Source organism: Mobula birostris, chromosome 22, assembly GCF_030028105.1.
Source record: "Mobula birostris isolate sMobBir1 chromosome 22, sMobBir1.hap1, whole genome shotgun sequence".
NCBI classification, from domain to species: Eukaryota; Metazoa; Chordata; class Chondrichthyes; order Myliobatiformes; family Myliobatidae; genus Mobula; species Mobula birostris.
In genome coordinates, this window is record NC_092391.1 from 49,041,393 (window position 1) to 49,065,493 (window position 24,101).

Here is a 24,101-nt window from a genome sequence, read left to right on the forward strand (position 1 = left end):
AGAGGGCAAACTATTTGTGATATAGTTACAAATGGTATGATATTATTGGTATGATAAAATGTGATATGGTTCGAAATCATATGACAAAATGTAGTTTGGTAGGCTAGTAAATTTGTGGATGATTCCAAGATTGGTGGAATTGTGGATAGCACAGATGACTGGCAGAGAACACATTGAGACATAGATCAGTTGCAGATATGGGCGGAACAAAGGGAAATGGAGCTTAACTCAGATAAATGTAAGATGTCGCGCCTCAGTAGGGCAAATGTAAAGGGACAGTACACTGTTAAGGGCAAGATGCTGAGCAGAGAGACCTTGGGATCCAAGTTCATAGCTCCTTGAAGTGACTACACAGGTCAATAAGGTGGTTAAGAAGGCTTATGGAATGCTTGCTTTTATCAATCAAGGCACTGAGTTCAAAAGTCAGGAGGGTAGGTTTCAACTTTATAAAACTCTGGTTTTGCCACATCTGAAGCATTGCATACAAGTCTGGTCGCCTCACCATAGGAAGGATGTTGAGGCTTTGGAGAGGGTGTAGAAGAGGTTTACCAGGATGCTGCCTGGTTCAGAGGGCATGTGCTATCACGAGGGTTGGATAAACTTGGGTTGTCTTCTCTGCAGCATCAGAGGCTGAGGGGAGATCTGACAGAAATTTACAAGATTATGAGAGGCATTGATAGAGTGGGCAGAGGGTATCTGTTATAAGAGTTGAAATGTCGAATACCAGAGGGCATGCATTGAAGGTGGGGGGGGGGAATAGGTTCATGGAGGATGTGAGGAGTAAGTCTTTTACACAGTGAGTCTTGGATGTCTGGAATGCGCTGCCTGGTATGGTGGCGGAGGCAAATACATTAGAGGCTTTTCAGAGATGCTTGGATAGGCACATGGGTGCAAGGAAGATGGAGAGATGCGGACACGGTAAGGGTAGAAGGGATTAGTGATTGGATGTTTTTGATTTGCTTTTTAGCTGGTTCAGCACAACAATTGTGGGCCAATTGCCTGTTCCTGTGCTGTACTGTTCTATGTTCTATTTTTACTTTCCTTTATCCAAGCCGCCCACTATATATATGCAAGAACTGGAGTACGTTGGTGAACAGTTTCTTCTTAAGCAGCCCGCTGGGATCAAAATCAGGTTCATTATCACCGCAATGTGTCGTGAAATTTGTCGCCTGTGGCATCAGTACAGTGCAAGACATAAAATTATCAAAAACTACAAACAAACAAACAATAACTGAGTAGTGCAGAAGAACATTCATAGCTTATGGATGCTCTGATTGAGGTACGCTTGCATCTGCTCCAGCTTCATGGATTCTGAGTTGACTACTGAAGCCAATGTGGGAATCTCAAACTCTTCCAGGGATGGGTCAGGAGGCACCAGGTACCTGACACTTCATCTGTGAGGTGATGCACTCCTGCCACTCACACAGGACTCTGTGTGATTCCAACGTGTGGACTTGGAAGTCCTCACAGTCAGTCCAAATGTTTCTCTTCTACGTGGAGCGTTCATCCAGGAGTCAGTAGAGAAGCTGCACTTCTGCAAGAAATCTGCCTTGCAATCTCTTCTAAAGAAAGATCACAGCGAATGGTGTCTGGGGCGCGGCCTGCCCAATAGAGCTAATTGTGTGAAGACAATAAGACAGAGGAGCAGATTTAGGCCATTCAGCCCATCAAGTCTGCTCTGCCCTTCCATCATGGCTGATCCCAGATCCCACTCAACCCCACACACCTGCCTTCTTGCCATTGTGACAACAGACCAAGTTATCAGAAGATTGATGCCAAGAAGAGAGATAAGAGAGAGACAATGGGGAAACATTCAAAATGCTAATAAATGAGAGACGAGAGAGATTAACGAAAAGAGACACAGTTCCGAGTATCGTCAGACCGGTTGCTTTGAACCTGAACTGTTTGAAGTTTGATGGACAGGCGATACCCCAGCAGGGGGATAAAAGGAACAGGTTCGCTAAGGCAAGAGACACTCCACGACACCACGAGATAATGAGACCCTGGAAGTGCGGGGTGCCCCCACAAGTTGGTGAGAGTTTTTGGAGGTCTGGTCGCGGGACCAACCATAGACACACAGGGTGAAAAGGTACAATCAGCGAGAACCTGGTGTGTGTGTCCGCCCTTGCCTGGGTGCTGGGTTCACCCCAGAAGAACAATTGTAACCAGAACGGAGGGGTCACAGTCGGTGACCTCAGAAGACATTACAAAGGGCTCGCCCGAAAGCTAACTGCGAGGAATATCAAAGGTCTGTTTGAATCCGATTTGAATATCATCATTCGCTCTCTCTCTCCCCAACGGCACGACGGTGATTACTGCGAACTGAACTAAACTGAACTGAACTCTGTGTCACTTGAGACTGATCATTTTACCCCTAGACTGCGATAGAGCTTGATTGATCCTATTATCCTAGTTCTGTGTATATGTGTGTTTTATCATTGCTAACCTGTTGCATTTATATCCATATGTTTAGAGTACTGTGTTACTTATTTCTTTAATAAAACTTTCTTAGTTCCAGTAATCCAGACTCCAACTAAGTGGTCCATTTCTGCTGGTTTGGCAACCCAGTTACAGGGTACATAACACCATACTCTTTGATGCCCTGACCGATCAGGAAACTATCAACTTCCACCTTAAATATACACATGGGCTTGGCCTCCACCGCAGTCTGTGGCAGAGCATTCCACAGATTTACTAATCTCTGGCTAAAAAAAAAAATCCTCTTTAACTCTGTTATAAAAGGTCACCCCTCAATTTTGAGGCTGTGCCCTTTGGTCATGGATACCCCCACGACAGGAAGCATCGTCTCCACACCCGCCCTATCTAGTCCTTTCATCAGAGCCCCAGTGCGGAGCATTTTGGCTTGGGAAGTTGAAGACAACATTGGTGGCACCTTTCCAGTGCTGACTGTAGGTGTCTCTAGGTTCCAGACAGAAATGTTGTGGATCATTGCTCCCACACTTTCTCTACACAGAGCTGCACTTGACTCCAACAGCCTTTCAGTGGGAGAAGAGCTTAACCTTCAGAACTAATGGGAAACTATTAAACTTACAATAGCTACATTCCAGAACCAACATCACCCGAACCTCTGTGGCGGAGACTGAACTTTGCTGTTCATACTTACTATGAGAGGATAAGCCTCGCACTCAATAATCACGAGACAAAGCTTCTCTGTCAAGCTGCTTCTGCTGCACCATACATGCTAATAGATTAGATTAGATTATGAGGACACTCAGTCCTCGTTTATTGTCATTTAGAAATGCATGCATGCATTAAGAAATGATACAGTGTTCCTCCAGGGTGATACCACAAAAAAAACAGGACAAACCAAAGACTAACACTGACAAGACCACATAATTATAACATATAGTTACAGCAGTGCAAAGCAATACCATAATTTGATAAAGAGCGGACTATGGGCACGGTAAAAAAAAGTCTCAAAGTTCCAATCGACTCCTGATAGTCCCCGATAGCAGGCGGCAGAAGGGAGAAACTCTCTCTGCCATAAACCTCCAGGCACTGACAACTATTGATGCATTGGAAGCACCCGACCCCAGTCGACTCTGAGTCCATCCGAAAACTTCGAGCCTCCGATCAGCCCTTCGACACCGAGCACCGAGTACCATCTCTGCCGAGAGCTTCAACCCCGTCCCGGCCGCCGAGCAACAAGCAAAGCCGAGGATTCGGGGCCTTCTCCTCCGGAGATTCTGGATCGCACAGTAGCAGCGGCAGTGAAGCAGGCATTTCAGAAGTTTCTCCAGATGTTCCTCCATGCTCTCACGTCTGCCTCCATCAAATCAGGATTGTGCATGGCACCCTACTTGACAGGTTACAGATATCATTCACCAGAGTGACCGCGCGCACTGCGTCGCGCTGCCATCTTCTCCTTCCCCTTTGATTCTATATTAATCATTTTTCCTACTGTTTCTAAATGTCACATATCAGCAAAGGAATTTGGAAGCTGTGAAGAAACTCACTAACCATATGAGCTGTCGGTAGGCCATACATCCCCTGCTGCCCACTGGGCAGCCACCATAAGCTTGCCTAATAGTTGTTGAGTGTAAGGTCCGTCCTCTCATTGCTTCAGTGAACTAATTATTACAGGCCTCCAAAAGTGCATAAACATCAGGGTCTGCAAAAAAACACCGAGATCGAGTGACCTCAGTTCTGGAGCGAAGCCACTGCAAGTTGAGCTGTTTCATTTCTTCTATCTCACTGTAAGGATTCAGACACTGCTAATGAGCCTAGCACTATGCATTCTAACAAAAACAGAAAATACTGGAAAGCTCCAGAAAACGGGCAGCGTCTGTGGAAACAGAAGGAGTTGACGTTCTGGGTCTGGAAACAGAATATTGTGAACTGGCTGCCAGAGGATGGTGCTGAATCAGCTCGCAAATGTTTGCCATCCACCTGGTGAAGGTATTCACAGAGTTTTCAATTGACTTTATTTCTTACATTCTTCACATACGTGAGGAGTAAAAATCTGTATGTTATGTCTCCGTCGGAATGTGCAATGTGCAAATTACAGTAATAAGATATACAACAGAACAGTCAATATAGATTAGAAATACAATTGTGCCAGCTTGAATTAATCAGTCTGATGGCCTGGTGGAAGAAGCTGTCCCGGAGCCTGTTGGTCCTGGCTTTAATGCTGTGGTATCGTTTCCCGGATGGTAGCAGCTGGAATAGTTTGTGGTTGGGGTGACTCGGGTCCCCAGTGATCCTTCGGGCCCTTTTTACACAACTGTCGCTGTAAATATCCGGAATATTGGGAAGCTCACAACTGCACCACTCTCTTCAGAGTCCTGCAATTGAGGGAAGTACAGTTCCCATACCAGGCAGTGATGCAGTCAGTCAGGATGCTCTCTGTTGTGCCCCTGTAGAAAGTCCTTAGGATTTCAGGACTCATGCCGAACTTCTTCAACTGTCTGAGGTGAAAGAGGCACTGTTGTGCTCTTTTCACCACACAGACAGTATATGCAGACCACACGAGATCCTTGGTGATGTGGATGCCGAGGAACTTGAAGCTGTTCAGCCTCTCAACCCCAGATCCATTGATGTCAATAGGGGTTAGCCAGTCTCCATTCCTCCTGTAATCCACAACCAGTTCCTTTGTTTTTGCGACATTGAGGGAGAGATTGTTTTCTTGACACCACTGTGTCAGGGTGATGACTTGGATTAAATAAGCATTTTGAGGAGATCCAGAGATGACGGAGACAAGCCATTGGCTAATTTGAAATCTTTCTGGTACCAAGGATTTCCTAGCCTTGCTCTCCAGAGATGCCGCCAAAATTGTATCTTATATTTGCTTTTGCTACAATTCAAAATCCTAAACTACCTTAATAAAATTGAATCGATTAGAAAACATATTTTAATACACTCCATGGCTTTGTGGATTTAATGTTGAGGGTGATTAGAACACTGGTTATCAGGGCAGTTGACAATCACTTACTGTTCTAGATGATGATTGCACAAGATTATTAACTGTGACCTATATCAATTCTGTGGTAATTCATCACTGGCAATTTTATATTCAGTCTATACCATGTTGCTAAATGAATTTCACTGCTCCAGGGAGGTTTGTCTATTCCCCATGACTTTAAATGTCAGAGGGTGGATATGATCCTTTTGATATGAATGGGGGCAGTAAAGGAACAACATTATAAAAGTCAGTTGATTCCAGCATTTCCTTTAAATCAAGAATTTGAAACAACTGAATATTATTACCCTACAGAAATCGTACCTGATGCAATTCAGAACACCAATGCCTTTGAATGGAAAATCCTACAAAAGGTAGTAGATTCGGCCCAGTACATCAAGAGTAAAGCCCTCCCAACCACTGAGCACGTCTACATGAAATGTTTTAGGAAAGTACCATCCGTCGTCAGGAGACCTCCTCTACCCAGCTCATGCTCTCTTCTTGTTGCTGTCATCAGGAAGAAGGTACAGCTGCCTCAGGACTTGCACCACCAGGTTCAAGAACAGTTACTCCCCTTCAACCAACAGGCTTTTGAACAGAAGTGGTAACTACACTCACTTGCCCCATCATTTAGATGCTCCCATAACCAATGATCTCGCTTTTAAGGACTCTTTATCTCATTATCTTAATGTCTCATCATTTATTGCTATTTATTTTTATTTGCATTTGCACAGTTTGTTGACTTCTGCACTCTGGTTGATCTTTCATTGATGCTGCTATAGTTACTACTCTACACATTTGCTGAGTATGCCCATAAGAAAATAAATCTCTGGGTTTTATAGGGTGACATATATGCACTTTGATAATAATTATTGGACTTTGTACTTTGAGAGTGTGCCACTGACAAACACCATATGTAACACTGGCCTGCAGGGAAATTAAACTAGACTGCTAAAAGCTTTAAGCATTCAACACTGTTTGGATGCAGGTACAGTATTCAAAGATTCATATTTATTCTTTGAATGAACCTGAATTTGTTCAACACGTCAGCCTTCAACTAATCTTGGATGTGCATTTATTATATAGAAAATATAATTAAATTAGTTAAACTGTATTCTGATCACATCCCTAAACATTTGAATTACAATGCCATTAGTCTACTTGCAGAGATTGAAAAGCATGAGGCATCTGTCTTTGCATGCAATAAAAAAGTTGATTTTACAGCATCAGATTTTTTGGAACAACATGGTAGCTGTTGGTCCCTATAAGCTTCAACTAAAATCTGGTGAAATGTGAAACCCTATTCTCTGAGTGACTGCACTACAATCTGGTTACTACAAGAGACCTTCCTGCAACAAGTCATAAGGAACATTCCCATCACATGCAGGCCAGCTATCAAAGATTGCTGATTCCCTCTACTGAATGAAAATTTCACAGCTGAAAGCTGGTTACCAGGTAGTGAAAGGCACTTCAGAGGAGGAACTAAATTAAGCTGATGGCAGAATACTGAAGTAGAACGTCTGAGCATCACAGACGTACTATGGCTTCTGGTTTGTTTGTCCCAAGGGAAAGCACAGCCCGTTCGGATGATCTGACTTCCACAGCACAGCACTAAGGTCTTGGCTTTAAGTCTTATGCAGAGTGAGGGCTGCTGACACACAGCTCGAGCAAGCCAGGTTCAGTCATTACCTTGAGTGCAAGATGCTCAAAATGGTTTCCCAGTATCATCCCTGGTTTACTCATGTTCCTACAGGTTAATTAGCTGCTATAGCTTGGTCCTAGTGTTGGTGGGTAGCAGGAGTATTGGGGAGTGTTGATGGGATACAGAGAAATAATGGGACTGTGATCAACGGGAATGCAGATTTATTAATCGATCATGGCTGATTTATTATCCGTCCGAACATTCTCCTCCCTTTTCCTTACAACCTTTCACACCCTTACTAATAAAGAAACTATCAAAGTCTGTTTTATAAATATCCGATGAATTGACCTCCACAGCATCTGTGGCAATGAATTCCACAGATTTACCACCGTCTGGCTAAAGAAATTCCTCCTCTTCTCTGTTCTGAAGAGAAATTCTTGTTTCCTCCAGCTGTGCCATCTGCTAGACTACCCCGCTCCATGTCCACCTAGGCTTTTCAATTTTCAATAGGTTTCAATAAGATCCTCCCACTCATTCTTTGAACGCCAGTGAGTACAGGCCCAGAGCCATGAAACGTTTCTCACATGTTAACTCTTTCCTTCCCGTGAACATCATCTGGATCCTCTCCAATGCCAGCACAATCACTGGCATCAAAGACTGAATCCGTACAAAGACAAGTCCCTAAAGTTGGGAGTCCCAGTGAATCTGAGATAAGTTTCCTCATGTCAATGAAGAACAAGGGAAGAATGGACAGAGATGTTCAAGATGTTTTCAACAAGAGGATAAAACTATTAATGAAGGGCCAGTAACCAGAGGATATGTGAAGTTGGAATTAACAAGAACCAACACAGGGATCTTTTTCTTTACAGTTTGCCTTTTGATGTTCTGGAGCAAATTCAACTTTCAAAATGAAGCAGAATAAATACTTCAAGTCATAAACATCAAGGGCCTCTGGAGAAGAGGAATGCAATAGATTAGATGATGATTAGCTGGATAATCGGCTGAGGAATGACCAAAGGCAGCTTAATTCACATAAGGGAGGTTATGCATTTCGAGAAGGCAAATGAGGATTGGACTTTTACAGTGAATGACTGGGTCCTGGAAAGTGTCGTAGAACAGAAGAACCTGGTACAAGTGCATGGTTCCCTAAAAGTGGCAGTGCAGGTTAGCAGGGTGGTTAAGAGGGTTTTCGGTGCACTGGCTTTCTTTAGTATAGAAGTTGGGATGTTCCACTGCAGTGGTACAAGATATTGGTGAGGCCACATTTGGAGAAGTCATGTTCAGTTTTGTTACTATAGTAACAAAGGCTTTAAAATGGAAAGAGTGGAGAGGAGATTTATGAAGATGTTGCCAGGACTCAAGGGATTGAGTTATGGAGAGAGGATGAGACATTTTTCCTTGGACTGAAGGAGATGAGAGGTAATCTTATAGAGATATATAAAATCATGTGATACATGGAAAGGGAGAATGTGCAAAGTTATTTCCTCAGGGCTGGGGAATCAAGAAGGTATAAGTTTAAGGTAAGAGGGGAGATATTTAATAGGAACCCATGGGGCATCTTTTTCACCCAGAGGATGGTCATTATAGGAAATCACTTTCCAAAGGAAGTGGTTTAGCAGGTACTTTAACAATATTTTAAAAAGCATTTGGACAGGGTACATGGATAGGGAAGTTTTTAAGCGATATGGGACAAATGCAGGCAAATGGAACTCGCTTATTTAGGAATCTTGTTGGCATGGACCAATTGGATTGAAGGGCCTGTCTCTGTGCTTTATAACTGATACACATACAAATAGATTCAATTGGATAGTTCCTTCTAATTGTACATTGGGCTTGTCCTGTGCTATATCATTCTCTGCTTCTAAGAAACCACTCCTTCATCAAAACAGTTCAAATTCATAATCTGGGTCTTCTTTTTCTCTTCCTTTGTTCCATGCAGTTGGCTGATAAACCTGTGCTCTCTATTGGCTAACTGAATACAAAACTGCACTGGTATCTCATCTGCAGTCTTACTGTGATCTTATCACCATTACATCTCAATGTTTAGATTACACATTGAATGTCATTCAGTATTTTTTTAAACAAATTTCTTCACTTGATTTGTTACTTTTAATATTTTGCATCCTGGTTCTTCATAAGCACTATCGTTATCATCACCACAAATATGAGTTATACTGAATTTGATTTTTGTCTGTTGTGTCATTAATATCCTCTTCCCATTTCTTATAGCTTTGTGGAATTACTTACTTGAAATTTGGATCTGCTTCCTTTAGCTCGCCACCCAAATCGTTGTAGATAACAGTGGTCCAGGCGCAGAATCCTGTCAGATTTACCACCTCCCCAAGAAAATCCATTAACTCATACCATTTCCTGCTGTCAAACCAATTTTGAATCTAATTTACACACAGCAACAATGTGATAAAGGTCAAACAATTCAACTTTCTTCAGAGAATATTGACAATGGATAAACGTCAAAGAGGCATCAGGATATTCGTCTTTGAAATGGGAACTTTTATCCAGCTGAGAAGGCAAAACAAGCTTTGGTTTAATATCTTTTCATAAGGGAACATGTGCTGTACATTTGCAAAGCCAATTGTACGTCTCATTACACCAGATCCACTGCATTTCCCCCATCTGTCCCATCAATGTTATACCATGTTATACCCACATATTATATATTCCACTCTTCAGATTCTATATTTGTTTCACATCTGACATAATTATAAATCATATGCCTTTCTGTATAGTTGAGCAGCTCACTCGCCTGTCCCTGACAGCTAACAATTTTGTCTCCTTTGCAGCCTATCCTCATTCACCACTCACGCTAAATTGTTGTTCCTTTCCTCGCCTTGTGGCACATCAGGCGGCAACCTTACCATTTCTTTAGCATTTGTCTGTTTTTTTTTGCTTGCTAGTTGCTAGCTCAACACTCAACCCAGCACAGATGGAAAGCATGCAAGCAAACAGCTGGATTCGAACCCATGAACATTTGCCTGGAAGTCTGGTGTTGATGCTACTACACCACTTGCTGGCTACTCACACAAAAGCTTTCAGCAAATTTGGCCCTAACAGACACACCTCCTTCAAAAGCCTCTTTAAAAACTACCTCACCGTCCATGATCTCAACTACCTCCTTCAATTCTCTTTCTGGATCAGAGGCAGCCTTTAGATCTGGGACAAACTTTAGCATGTTTAAGGGAATCATATTAACACTAGCAATTTAAGGGAATCATATTAACACTAGCAATTTATGGGATCGGCAACTTCGAGAAAAGTCCTCTTGAAAGAGAAACTATTAATTTTCAACTAGGAAAAGATGCTTTGTTAATCTACCTCCACCCCAATGCAATAAAAATAATACTGGAGCTCCTGCTTTAGAGATTAACAATCTAGGATCCTAGAAAAATTCAAAGTCTGGGCAATCAATCTCTGGAATACTAGTTAATATCTCCACTGCAAAATGAGGCTGGTTACCAGTCATGTGGTACTCCCAACCTTTATTGTCCTGTGATATTTGTGGATTCCATTTTCTTGGTGGAGAACTTCCCCTGTTCCTCAGTTCCAAGAAGGTGAAAGAGCTCAACGTAACCGAGCATCCCAAACTAATACTGTGTGCCAACACCAGATTGTTGCGCATGCTGCTTAAACAATTCCCAACTACTTTCACTCAAGTAATCTTCAAGATTTCCAAACACCAAAATCAATATTTATGCATTACTATTTAGGTGTGAATTATAACAGCACTTAATATAAAGTATGTTTCAATACAGAATTAAAAAGGCTCTCCCGGCAATTTTTCAACTACAGAAGGATACACAGTGAAGTGACAAAAGGATAAAACCCCTTCATCGATTCACTGGGTAAACAATGAGTAGAGCTCAGCTTCCAAGAATCACATATCTCATTAGAACGTGCAGTAGCCACAATGTTATTCTGTCACTAAATAATTACTTCAGAAAGCATACATTACTTTTCTTCATTTCTCAAAGCTCCTTGCTGTTCTCAGCAATACAGAATTAAGGAGGCTCTCCCGGCAATTTTTCAACTACAGAAGGATACACAGTGAAGTGACAAAAGGATAAAACCCCTTCATCGATTCACTGGGTAAACAATGAGTAGAGCTCAGCTTCCAAGAATCATATATCTCATTAGAACGTGCAGTAGCCACAATGTTATTCTGTCACTAAATAATTACTTCAGAAAGCATACATTACTTTTCTTCATTTCTCAAAGCTCCTTGTTGTTCTCAGCACTTGTATACCAGTTCAGGCTCCTCCAGGATCTGTACTCAGTGGCCACTTTATTAGGTACATCTGCTCACTAATACAAATATCTAACCAGCCAGTCGTGTGGCAGCAACTCAATGCCAAGTCGAGGTTCAGTTGTTGTTCAGACCAAACATCAGAATGAGGAAGGAATGTGATTTAAATGATCTTGACCATGAAATGATGGTTGGTGCCAGACATGGTGGTTTGAGAATCTCAGAAACTGCTGATCTCCTGGGATTTTCACACGTAACAGCTTCTAAAATTTACAGAGAATAGTACAAAAACAAAAATATATATATACAGTAAGCAGCAGTTTTGTGGACAGAAGCACCTTGTTAGTTAGAAATGTCTGAGGAGAAAGGCCAGACTGGTTCAAGCTGACAGGAAGGCGACAGTAACTCAAATAACCATGCATTACAACAGTGGTGTGCAGAAGAGCTTCTCTGAATGCACAACATGTCGAACTTTGAAGTGGATAGGCTATAGCAACAGAATATCACACCAGGTTCCACTCCTGTACCTAATAAAGTAGCTGCTGAGCCGCATATAAGTGATACATTTGTCAGCGGGGGGGGGGGGGGGAGTGTTTGCATTCCTGGAAATCGGTCTGTATCGTGATTTTCCGTGATGTAAAGCATGTCCTCCAGACATGTCTCAAAAATCATGTGTTGAAAAAAAGTACATTTTTCGTTCATTTATTTACATTTTAGAGACTTAAGAATTCACTTTGGACTTTTTCCAAGTCAGAATGCAGCAAAATGTCATCACGTTCGAATATCTAGCTGCCTACTTCTCCCCAGACTTCCACGGCCTGACTTCCAGAGAAATAGTGAAAATGTTTAAGGCATTTTGCTCCAATGTGTCCCACCCTCCTCTCCTCAATTCTACTTTCCACAAGGACCACTCTCTCCATAACTCCATGGTTATTTGAAGTCTCTTTGTCACTCCCACAATGATCTGTTTGTCCTTCTCCACTGTTAGAAAGAGGCCAAATACAATTTGGAAGTATTATGTTTTATAACTTTAGAACATTAAACATAATTCAAATGAAGATGCAGGGAGTCCAAAAATACGGGTGTAATTCTAAGCGAGGTGTGTGTATCATGTGATAGTGTAATAACGTATGCAATTAATGTATTTTATATATAACCCATAATTATTTAAACAGACAAGAATTCTTTATCAACCTATATATATACAGATAGATAGATATATAACAATATTTTCAAGCTAACTCATATTATTGAAATATTAGACAACCCTCCTCCCTACTTAGCTGTAAACTACAACTCAATATAGAATACACCTCAATGATATAAACAATGTACTATATAATACAACTACTATATACAGACATCCACAGAATAGTAAATTTTAAATTATCCCATTCAAGCTTAAAGGTTTAATTGCTGTGAAGGATTTCTTACTCTTGTGGGATAACACCTTCCCTAACCGGAGGTCACTCTGCTTGACACTTGTAGTTGTAAAAACTGTCTCAGGTCATGGGGTCTCTGTGGTGGATGCAGGAGTTGTCTCTGAAACTGCAGGTAGTAGTCCTGACAGTTTGGAATACCTTTCTTCTCCTTTCCTCACTCTAGATCTACGTCGATCTCTTTCTCTCTGTCAGGCTATTCTCTTTCTTGTTCTCATTCTTTCTCTCCATCTCTTCTCTTCTTTTTCAACTTCATTTTGTGCACCTTGACCTTGGGCACTGGAGTATTTTTTTAGTTCAATGGAGTATTCTTTGACTAATCCTTCTATTGTTCCCTTTATGATCTGATTTCTCCTCTTGGTTTTTCATCCACAACATCATCTGATGAATCCTTTGCTTTCATATATCCATTGACTTCTTTTGTTTTCACTTTCCATTCATCCAGCTGGGCCTTGGTCTTTGCATCTATTTTTACAAGCAGCTTTTTGTCTCCCACTTGAAGTTCATGCTATAACCTTAATGCATGTGGAATAGATTCTGGTTCTTTATACCCACAAAAGCTGAATGCTTGCAACTTTCCTGAGGCTTGAACTCTCTTCCAGTTTAAAACCAAGCCACGTTTTGCAAGTAACTGCCTGATCAACATATCAGAAGCTTTCTCAGGTACATTGCCTACAAAAGCTGTTGTAGTTGGACCACTGCTTTCACCATGCTTCCTCTGAGCAGCATGGTGCTTCCTTGGTCCAATATGCTTTCCAACACAGAGGAGCTTGGCATGGAGATAGTTGTGACATCATCTAGTACATTCCCTAATTCTCTTTCAAATGGCTTCATTCCAGAGAATGTGGCATGCAAATAGTGGATGGATCTCCAGTCAAGTTGTAGCTGCCTCAGCCAATCACGCCTCACCATGCTGGTCCTCCTGGTTTTTACCATACAGAAGTCCAGTGTGGCTTGTTGGTTGTACTGCTCTGTTACGAATACCATTCCCACAGCAGTTATCTTTTCTCCATTACAAGTTCTTAGTTCCAGTACCCCACTGAGCAGGAGGAGAAGATGGCGGCGTGACACAGCTCACAGCGGCCACTCCAGTGCTGATGTCTGTTATTTGTCAAGTAGGGTGCCGTGCACAATCCTGATTTGATGGAGACGGACGTGAGAGCACAGAGGAACATCTAATGAAACTTCTGAAATGCCTGCTTCACTGCTACTGTTACTGTGTGGTCCAGAACCTCCAGAGGAAAAGGCCCCATATCCTCGGCTTTGTTTGTTGCTCAGCGGCCGGGGTGGGGTCGAAGTGCTTGGCAGAGGATGGTGCTCGGAGAGGCTGTGTCAGACGGGCTGGTCGAAGGCTCGAAGTTTTCAGACGGACTCAGAGTCCACTGCGGTCAGGTGCTTCCAATGGTGCTGCATCGGCAAGTTGGCGGCACTTGGAGGTTCATGGCGGGGAGAGTTCCTCCCTTCTGCCACATGCATAGGATGATGATTCTATCCGGACTTCGAGACTTTTTTTTACCGTGCCCATGGTCTGCTCTTTATCAAATTATGGTATTGTTTTGCACTGTTGTAACTATATGTTATAATTATATGGTTTTGTCAGTTTTAGTCTTGGTTTGTCCTGTGTTTTCTTGTGATATCATTCTGGAGGACCATTGTATCATTTTTTAATACATGCATTTCTAAATGACAATAAACGAGGACTGAGTGTCCTCATAATCTAATCTAATTTAGTTGGATACCCGCAGGCTTCACTTTAGTATCTTTAAAATGCTGTTCAAACTCATTTCATGGAATGACTGAAACAGCCAACCCAATGTCTAATTCCATTTTAAGTAATTTGCCATTCACTTTTGATGTAAGTCACATTGCTCGTCTATTGCTAATTTTCACACTGTAAATCTCAAGGCTATACAGGCCTGTACCACTCTCATCATTATCAGATTTTTCATGAAGATTAGTGCTCTTTTTGAAACTGAAACTTGCACTTTATCTTTTTCTTTTCCCTATGCAGTCCATTTATTTTTGTCTGCCCAACAATGCTCTTTGTATGTGTCCTGCTTTGTTGCATTTTCTGCAAGTTTTGCCTTTAAATCTGCATTTATTTGGTGTATGCGAGCCCCTGTCACAATGGTAACACCATTCGTTCAACCAGGCCAGTTTCTGTTTAGACATTGCAATTTTGTTCACGCTCACTTTCATTCCTGACTGTGATTCAATTGTGTCTCTGTCTGTGGTTTTCACTGCTCGTTTGAATGTGAGGAGCTGTTTTTAAATGCTTTCTTTTCAGATTCCACAAACTAAATGATCTCTTAGTATATCATTAAGACCATTGCCAAAATGACAATGCTCAGATAATCTCTTCAATTCAGCCACGTCTGCTGAAATGGATTCAACCTTCCTTTTGATTCCACCTATGAAACCTGAAGTGTTCTGCAATCAACAATGGTTTCGGTTTTAAGTGTTCCCGCATCACTTTGACAATATCACTAAAGCTCATTTCTGATGGTCTTGTCGGAGCAGTCAAACTTCAGAGCAAACTATGCCTTTAAACCTAATGAACTCAGCAAAATTGGCATTTGCTTTTCAATTGGTGTTTCATTTGCTTCAAAATACTGTTTCAATAGCCCAGTATACATCAGCTAATTACCCATTGTGTAATTAAACTCATTAGTATTTCTGATGCAGCCAGCCATTTCCAATTTTTATTAATGATTATTATAACCAGGAACCCAGTTTTTATGAACCCTGAATTCTTCAGGTTACTGACTTAAAAAACCTTGATTGTGCCTTCCCTTTTGAAGATTGGCTCTCCACGAGCTGGGCTACACTAAGCTGTTTTTTATTTACTCTGACCTGCACTTTAAAAGGTCGGTATCTACGTCGGTTTCATCTTTTAAAAACCCCGTCGCCAACGTTACGTTTTGTAACTTCAAAACATTAAATTAACTAAAACAAAGATGTGAGGAGGCCGAAAATACGTGTGTAACTTTGACTTTAAGCAAGGCACACTCGCATCACTTGATAGCGTGATGAGATATGCAATTAACAAATTTTACATTTATCCCATATTTAATTATTTAATGCTTAATCAACCAATATATATATTCAAGATAACTCATATAATTGAAATATTAAATACACAACAGGAAGAACAACACCTTATTTTCTTTTTGTATGGGTTAAAGCAACACAATGTGTGCGAATTTTCCCAGTTTTCCCCCACACCCATTTAGTTGTTCACCTAGCTTTCTCCTCCCTGTGTTCACCTTTCCCATTCCCTCCCTGTCCTGGCCCATCATGTTCCACCTATCTATAGCCCCACCAACCGTTGTCCTGTACTTCTCATACACACCTACATGCCAGCAATCTGTCCTCTTCCCAACCATTCTTGAGGAAAGGACTTGACTCAAACTGCTGTCAAACATCTTTTGCCTCCTTCGCTGCTGCCTGACCCATTCAGTTCCGCCATTACTATGGGTTATTTTGTTCCAGTTCAAAGGCACCCACAGTCTCTTTTGCCTCAATCCTCAAGACATTTAGATTCCTGTTTGTTTATGAAAACAATGAAAAATGACTCAGCAGACTTCCTCCCTTTCCATTTACCAGTATATTTAATAGTCCTCTGAATATCCTCTCTCCTTCTAAACTTCAGAACTATAATCCCACACTTTTCCTTTGGTTAAAATAAGAATTACTGCAGTAATCCTTGACCTCAGAACCATTCCAATCTCAGAATGTTTTTCTTTCTCTTACAACATCATAATGTACCCTCAACTAATTTAATCATCTCTCCTCGTCTTTGTAATATCATTCCTTGTTCTTTCATCTCTTTTCATAACAAACTAAATATACCAAAAACAGCAATCCTAATTTGCATTTTCTTTCAACCTATTATTGGGTTTTCTGATTATATTCTGGATTAAATAGGATTATGATTGAGGGTTCCAAAGAGTCATAGAGAATATTTTATTTACAACAATGGAAATAGCATATAATTGAATTTATTGTCTTGCATCATAATATAAAATTAGATAGCCAAATCATATTTAGTTTTTAAACTTAATTTTTAAATTAAATTCCATTTAATTGTCCATAGTGATGCATTTAGTAGGAGTGATTTGGTATGTATGAACAACTTAAAATCCAGTATAATGATTGGATTGACATCTTGCCCTCTCAAACAATTTTATGATCATCAATAGAACTGAAAGCTATATTGTTATTCAAAGTCAGGTTCTATGTGATTCAGTTGTGGTTTTTTCAATTAACCCACTGTGGTTTAACAATGATATTTGCAGTTTCCTATCCTTTCTCATCATGTCAAGTAGCTGCATTATCCAGTAGCTGGACAAAGGGCAGCTGGCCCACTTTGCTATAAATATTCACAAGATGCAGATCAGTTAGTTCTTCCTTGTGCACACTGGCTTAGAGAGCATCACTTTACTATGAGTAACATGTGATATTTAACATATTCCATTCCATTAACACAGTCCATTGCAGCAGATCAGTCTACACTTCCAACATCTCATCAATAAGCTAATGATCACACCCATAATGTACACTCAATAACTCGGATAATTCCTGCTCTAATACAAGATCTGCGTTCCAAGCCATTGCACTTCATCGTACAGGGCAACAATCAGACTCAGCTCCCAGTTCTGAGCCAGTGTAGTAATCAAACGGTACTTACGTTGTAAAGGATGTCAGTCCACCCTTCCATTGTGATACACTGGAAGACAGTGAGAACAGCGAATAGGATATTATCAAAATTTGTAATCCCATAATTGGGTCCGTTCCAGTATCCTTTACAAACAGTTCCATTTGGACACAGTCGGGAAGGAGGTTCTGTTCCGCATGGAAATTCCTCCACCGGCTGATCTGCAGAGAAACATACGCAATACGTCTCAGTTCACAGTTAAATATTTCACACTGCTAAACAATTAAAATTGTAATTGCCTCAAAGGCACATGAGCAAAATTGACTTGATTTTGTTGACGACTTATTTCCGGCAAAGGTAGTCTCCGGTTGATCGCGCTGGGCCCTGATCCAACATTACTCCTAATCAATCACCGAGGAGGCATGCAACAGAGGTGCCCTGGCAGCTGGCAATTTCCCCTCACTTACAGGGGGAAGGAACCCACTTTCCTGCAGTAACACAATTAGCAGTCAAACTTGACAACTCAGCCAGAGGGGAACTGGTGGTATGAGGCACACATCCAGGATCATGTAGTATAGCACACTGGAGACCAACACAGCATTGTAGGCTTTCATAAAAGAAGCTGATGATTTTAAGGTGAAATGCTATACAGTAATAGAATTTATTATCCGTGAAAAGAAATTCAATGAAGTCCCAAGGCAAGCAACACCTGTGACCTCTGGTGCGTCAGGAGATATGAGGCTGATGACAATATCTTCGTGTCTAAGTTTTCAATGCACGTCTTTATAATCAAGTTTCTTCTGGCTATAAAGGGTCACAAATGCATTTGGCAAGGCATTTCTATATTCATAGACATGATGAATTCATATGTAGTGATAACTTAAGTACATTGAACCTGATACATTTTATCAAAATACAAATATCTTATGCACCCAAAAGGTTCTGCCGATGTCAGAAATCTTAACCAAACCACACAGAATGCTGGAGGAACTCAGCAAGTGAGGCGATAAATAGTCGACATTTCAGGTCGAGACCCTTCATCAGGACTGGAAGGGAAGCGGACAGAAGATTATTTCCTTATACAGTCTTACAGAGTCATAGAAAAGTACAGCACAGAAACAGGCCCTTCGGCCAAACCATTTAAACACCCTACCACCCATGTACCAAGCCAAACTCCTCTTAATAAACATTGAAATCGAGCTTGCATGCATCACTTGTGTTGGCAGCTCATTTCACACTCTCATGACCCTCTAAATAAAGAGGGTCATTTTCCCCTTAAACTTTTCACTTTTCATCCTGAACCATGACTTCCTGTTGTAGTCCCACACAACCTCAGTGGAAAAAAGCCTGCTTGCACTCACCCTATCTATATTCCTCATAATTTTGTATGGCTGCCACGAGAGGGCATAGTTTTAAGGTGCTTGGAAGTAGGTACAGAGGGGATGTCAGGGATAAGTTTTTTACACAGACAGTGGTGTAATGCGTGGAATGGACTACCGGTGGGGGTGGTGGAGGTGGATACGATAGGGTCTTTTAAGAGGCTCCTGGAAAGCCACATGGAACTTAGAAAAATAAAGGGCTATGGGTAACCCTAGGTAGTTCTAAGTAAGGACATGTTCAGCACAGCTTTTTGGGCCAAAGGGCCTATATTGTGCTGTAGGTTTTCTATGTTTCTATGTTTCTCTATCAAATCTCCTCCAAATCTTCTACATTCCAATGAATAAAGTCCTAACCTATTCAATCTTTCTTTAGAACTCAGGTCCTCCAGACCCAACAACATTCTTGTGAACTTTCTCTGTACTCCTTCAACCTTATTTACATCCTTCCTGTAGGCAGGTGACCAAAATTGCACACAATACTCCAGATTAAGCCTCACCAATGTCTTATACAACTTCAACATAACATCCCATCTCAACTATGAAAGTCAATGTGCCAATAACTTTCTTTACAACCGTATCTGCCTGTGACACCACTTTCAATAAATTATGGACCTGTATTCCCAGATCCCTTTGCTCTACCACACTCCTCAGTGCCCGACCATCCACTGTGTAAGACCTGCCCTGGCTGGTCCTACTGAAGTGCAACATCTTGCACATCTGCATTATCCAGTAACTCCAAGCCATGTTGACTATCCTTAATCGGTCCATATATCCAGTCCCTCAGAATACCTTCCAATAACTTTCTGACTACTGATGTCAGGCTCACCAGCCTATAATTTCCTGGTTTATTTTTAAGTCCTTCTTGAACACCAGAACAACATTGGCTATCTTCTAATTCTCTGTTACCTCCCTTGTGCTAAGGATGATTTAAATATCTTTGCTGGAGCCCTTGCTATTATTGCACTTGACTCCCACAGAGTCCAAGAGAACACCTTGTCAGGCCTGGAGATTTGTCCACCCCAATTTGGATCAGGACAACAAACCTCTCCTCCTCTGTAATCTGTATGAGGTCCATGAAGTTGATGCTGCTTTGCCTCACTTCTATAGACTCTGTGTCCATCCCCTGAGTAAATACAGATACAAAGACAACACAAACAAGAGAAAATTTGCAGATGCTGGAAATCCGAGCAACACATACAAATACTGGAGGAACTCAGCAGGCCAGGCAACATCTATGGAAAAAAATACAGTCAATAGATGCTGCCTGGCCTGCTGAGTTCCTCCAGCATTTTGTCTGTGTTGCAAAAAAAAAAATATTTCCGATCTCCCCCATCTCTTTTGGCTCCACGCATGGATAACCATTCTGATCTTCCAGAGGACTAATTTTGTCCCTTGCAGTCCTTTTGCTCTTAACATGCCTGTAGAATCCCTTAGGACTCCTCGGACTCCTTCACCTTGTCTGCTAGAGCAACCTCGTGCCATCTTTTAGCCCTCCTGACTTCCTTCTTGAGAGTTCTCATGGGCTCTTTTGGGTTTTTGTTTGTCTTGTGGCTGCCTGAACGGAGACAAATCTCAAGGTTGTATAACGCATACATATTTCGATAATAGGTGTACTTGGAACTTTGAACTCTGAACTATCTTCTGACTGTACAGCCAGTCCACCCTGATCAAAATTGCACAAAATAGCAACAAAAAAAGGAGTGACCAGAAGCTGATATTCTTCTACATCGGCATCGACAACACATATGATGGTCACTTCTGCCTTATCAGTAGAATGTGTACCAATCATGGGCAGCCTGTGTTTCAATGCACAGTCAACCTAGGGGCTGGCTGTTACGGAGACACAACAGTGTTTTGACTTTAGCATTGGTGCTTTCACTACTATCTATAGTATAACTAACTCGAGATCTGAGTATGCTGAATTGAGCGTGCTGTAATTACCACACACCTGTCAGACAGTGCCTCGTGTGAAGCAGGTCAGAGTCAATTTGCATTGGCAACTGTTGAAAGAGGACAGCGACTCCCCAGGCAATCCCCTCCCCTCCCCTGTGAATCATCCTCCTGCAGCCTTATGACTGCAACCGCTGTAGAGAACACTTTCAGGTGCTGACCCCCCCCACCATTGGTCAGTGCAGCAAAGTCCTACCGCCATAATTCAGTGGACAGGAAATCCACTGGAAACGCTGAGGAAGGCTGCAGACCATCTGAATAGTTTTACAAAAGTAACTTTCACTAATCTAACAAGCCTCTGTTGGTCACCCGATTGGGCAGTAGGACTTCAGTGTGACACGGACACTGTTTCTACCACCCCTTGAGAAGGAGAGCAGACACCTTCCGAATGGTGACTCAGGAAAGCTGCATCTATCATTAAGGACCCTCCCTATCCAGGGCATTCCCTCTTCTCATTACTACCATCAAGGAGGAGGTACAGGAGCCTGAAGACCCAGAATCAATATTTTAACAACAACTTCTACCCTTCCAACATCAGATTTCCAAATGGTCCATGAACACGACTTTGTTATTTCTCTTTTGCACCATTTATTTTATCTATTTGTTGTAACTTATAATAACTTTTACGTCTTGCACTGTATTGCTGCCACAAAAAAAAAATCATGACATAGAGTATCTGTCTCAGAGACCAAGGATCATCTTTCAACTGGATTGACTTTCACAAGGATTCAGGCTCCAATGATGTACCCGGCAGGGTACTGAAGACCAATGCTGACCAATTAGCTGGAGTGTTCATGGACATCTTCAATCTCTCACTGTTGCAGTCAGAAGTTCCCACCTGCTTCAGAAGGGCGTCAATCATACTGGTGCCCAAGAAGGGCAGGGTGAGATACCTCAGTGACTATTACCCAGTTGCAGTCACCTCTACTGTGATGAAGTGCTTTGAGAAGTTGCTCATGGCCAGAGTCAACTCCTGTTTCTCCAAGAACCTGAGCCCACTGCAATTTGCCTAATGCCACTACAGGCCTCCTGCAGTTGCAATCGCACTGGCTTTCCAGTTGGCCTTGGACCACCTGGACAACAGCAAAACCTATGTCAGGGTAGTGTTTATCAATTACAGCTCAGCATTCAGCACCATCATCCCCTCAGTACTAAGCAACACACTTCAAAATCTGGGCCTCTGTACCAGCCTCTGCAACCAGATCCTTGACTTCCTCGTTGGGAAACTACAGTCAGTATGGATCGTAAAAAACATCATTTCCTCGCTGGCAATCAACACAGGCACCCCTCAAGGGTACGTACTTAGCCGACTGCTCTACTCTCTCTATACTCAATACTCTGTGGCCAGGCAGAACTCAAACACCATCTGTAAATTTGACGATGACATAACAGTTGTTGGCAGAATCTCGAACGGTGACAAGGGGGCGTACAGAAGGCAGATAAATGAGCTGGTTGAGTGTTGCTGCAACAACAGCCTTGCACTCCGCATCAGTGGAATGAAAGAATTGACTGTGGACTTCAGGAACACAAACTGGGGAGAACACCTAGCTGTCCTCATTGAGAGGTTAGCAGTGGAGAGGACGAGCGGCTTTAAGCTCCTAGGTGCCAACATCTCTGAATATCTTATCCTGGGACCAACATATCGATGCATTACAAAGAAGGCAAGCCAGCCACTACATTTCATTTGGAGTTTGTGGAGATTTGGTATGTCACAAAAGACACCATCAAACTATTACAGATGTACAGTACTCTGGATAACTCTGCTCCTCAATTCCTGGCAACATCCACGGTACTGTACATTTGTACAAATTTGCTCCTTCCAAAGTGCAACACCTCACACTTGTCTGCATTAAATTCCATCTGCTATTTTGCAGCACATTTTTCCGGCTGGTCCAGATCTCACTGCAAACTTTGATAGTCTGCCTCGCTGTCTACAGTTCAGTATCATCTGTAAATATGATGATCCAGTTAAAAACGTTATCATCCAGATCATTGATATAGATGACAAACAACAACGCACACAGCACAGATCTCTGTGGCATTACACTAGTCACAGGCATCAGGTCAGAGAGGCAACCATCTACTACCACTCTCTGGCTTCTCCAACAAATCCAATGTCAAATCCAATTTACTACCTCATCTTGAATGCCGAGCAACTAAATAATCTTGACCAGCCTCCCAAGTGGGACCTTCTTAAATGCCTTGTGAAAGTCCATGTAGACAACACTCACTGCCTTGCCTTCATCAACTTTCCTGGTAACTTCCTCGAAAATCTCTATAAGATTGGTTAGACATGACCTACCACACACAAAGCTGTGCTGACTATCCCTAATCAATCCCGGTCTATCCAAATACTTTTATTTCTGATCCCTTAGAATACCTCCCAATAACTTTCCCACTACTGATGGCAAACTCATCAGCCAATCAATTCTTGGTTTAGTTTTAGAGCCTTTCTGGAATTGCGGAACTGCATCAGTTATCCTCCAATACTCTGGTGCTTCATCTGTCATGAAGGATGACCTAGTGGTGGGACTAGATAAAGATCTTCTTGCTCCTCAACTCTGATTGGCCATTGTTCAAATGCCTGTGATTTTTTTTCTGCACACTTTCCAATGAAAATCACATCCTTCCTACAGCAGGGTGACCAAAACTGAACACAATGCTCTAAGTATAGTCTCATGAACATCCTTGTCAACTACACAATGACCATTCAATTTCTATACTCAATGCCATGACTAATTAAGGCCTGTATGATACAAACTTTCTTCACCAACTCTGTCTACTTGTGACTCCACTTACAGGGAGCCATGTACTTATACCCCAAAGCCTCTCTGTTCTACAGCACTTCCCAGAACCCTACTGTTTACTGTGAAAGTCATACCTTTCCAAAATGCAACAGCTTGCATTTATGCAAATTAAACTCCGTTTGCTATTCCTCAGCCCAGGTAATCAGTTGATCAAGAATTCCTTCCCCAAATGGGTATTAATGGCCAACTGGTAGTTGCAAGGTCACAGATTTTTATAAATTCTATTTTCATTTGAATTAATTGATTTGAACTTCTATCTTGACTATTAATCTCAACTTTTATTCCAATAACATAAACACAGTGCTCCTAAACTTGATCTTGGACACAGTTTCTACTGAGTTTGACCTGAATAGTTTTGATCGTGCAAAGTCACAAAAATTCGTTCAGCACTAACAAATGTTTCTCAAGCCACTTTTATTGACCGACAGTTGTATGTTGAAGGTTATGAGACATTGATGAGACCAACATTTGGATTATCGTATACAATTCTGGTCCCCTACCTATTGAAAAGATATCAATAAGATTAAAAGAGTACAGAGAAAATTTG

General features: G+C 41.7%; 1 protein-coding gene across 2 annotated transcripts in view; it reads right to left on the bottom strand.

The window, feature by feature from the left end:
- Positions 1-24,101, bottom strand: part of cacna1ba (calcium channel, voltage-dependent, N type, alpha 1B subunit, a) — a 927,013-nt gene that overhangs the window by 464,002 nt on the left and 438,910 nt on the right. For both annotated transcript variants that reach the window (XM_072240685.1, XM_072240684.1), the window contains exon 8: positions 17,452-17,639. In XM_072240685.1, coding sequence (XP_072096786.1) covers positions 17,452-17,639 — 188 coding nt within the window. The remainder of the gene's footprint in view (positions 1-17,451; positions 17,640-24,101) is intronic.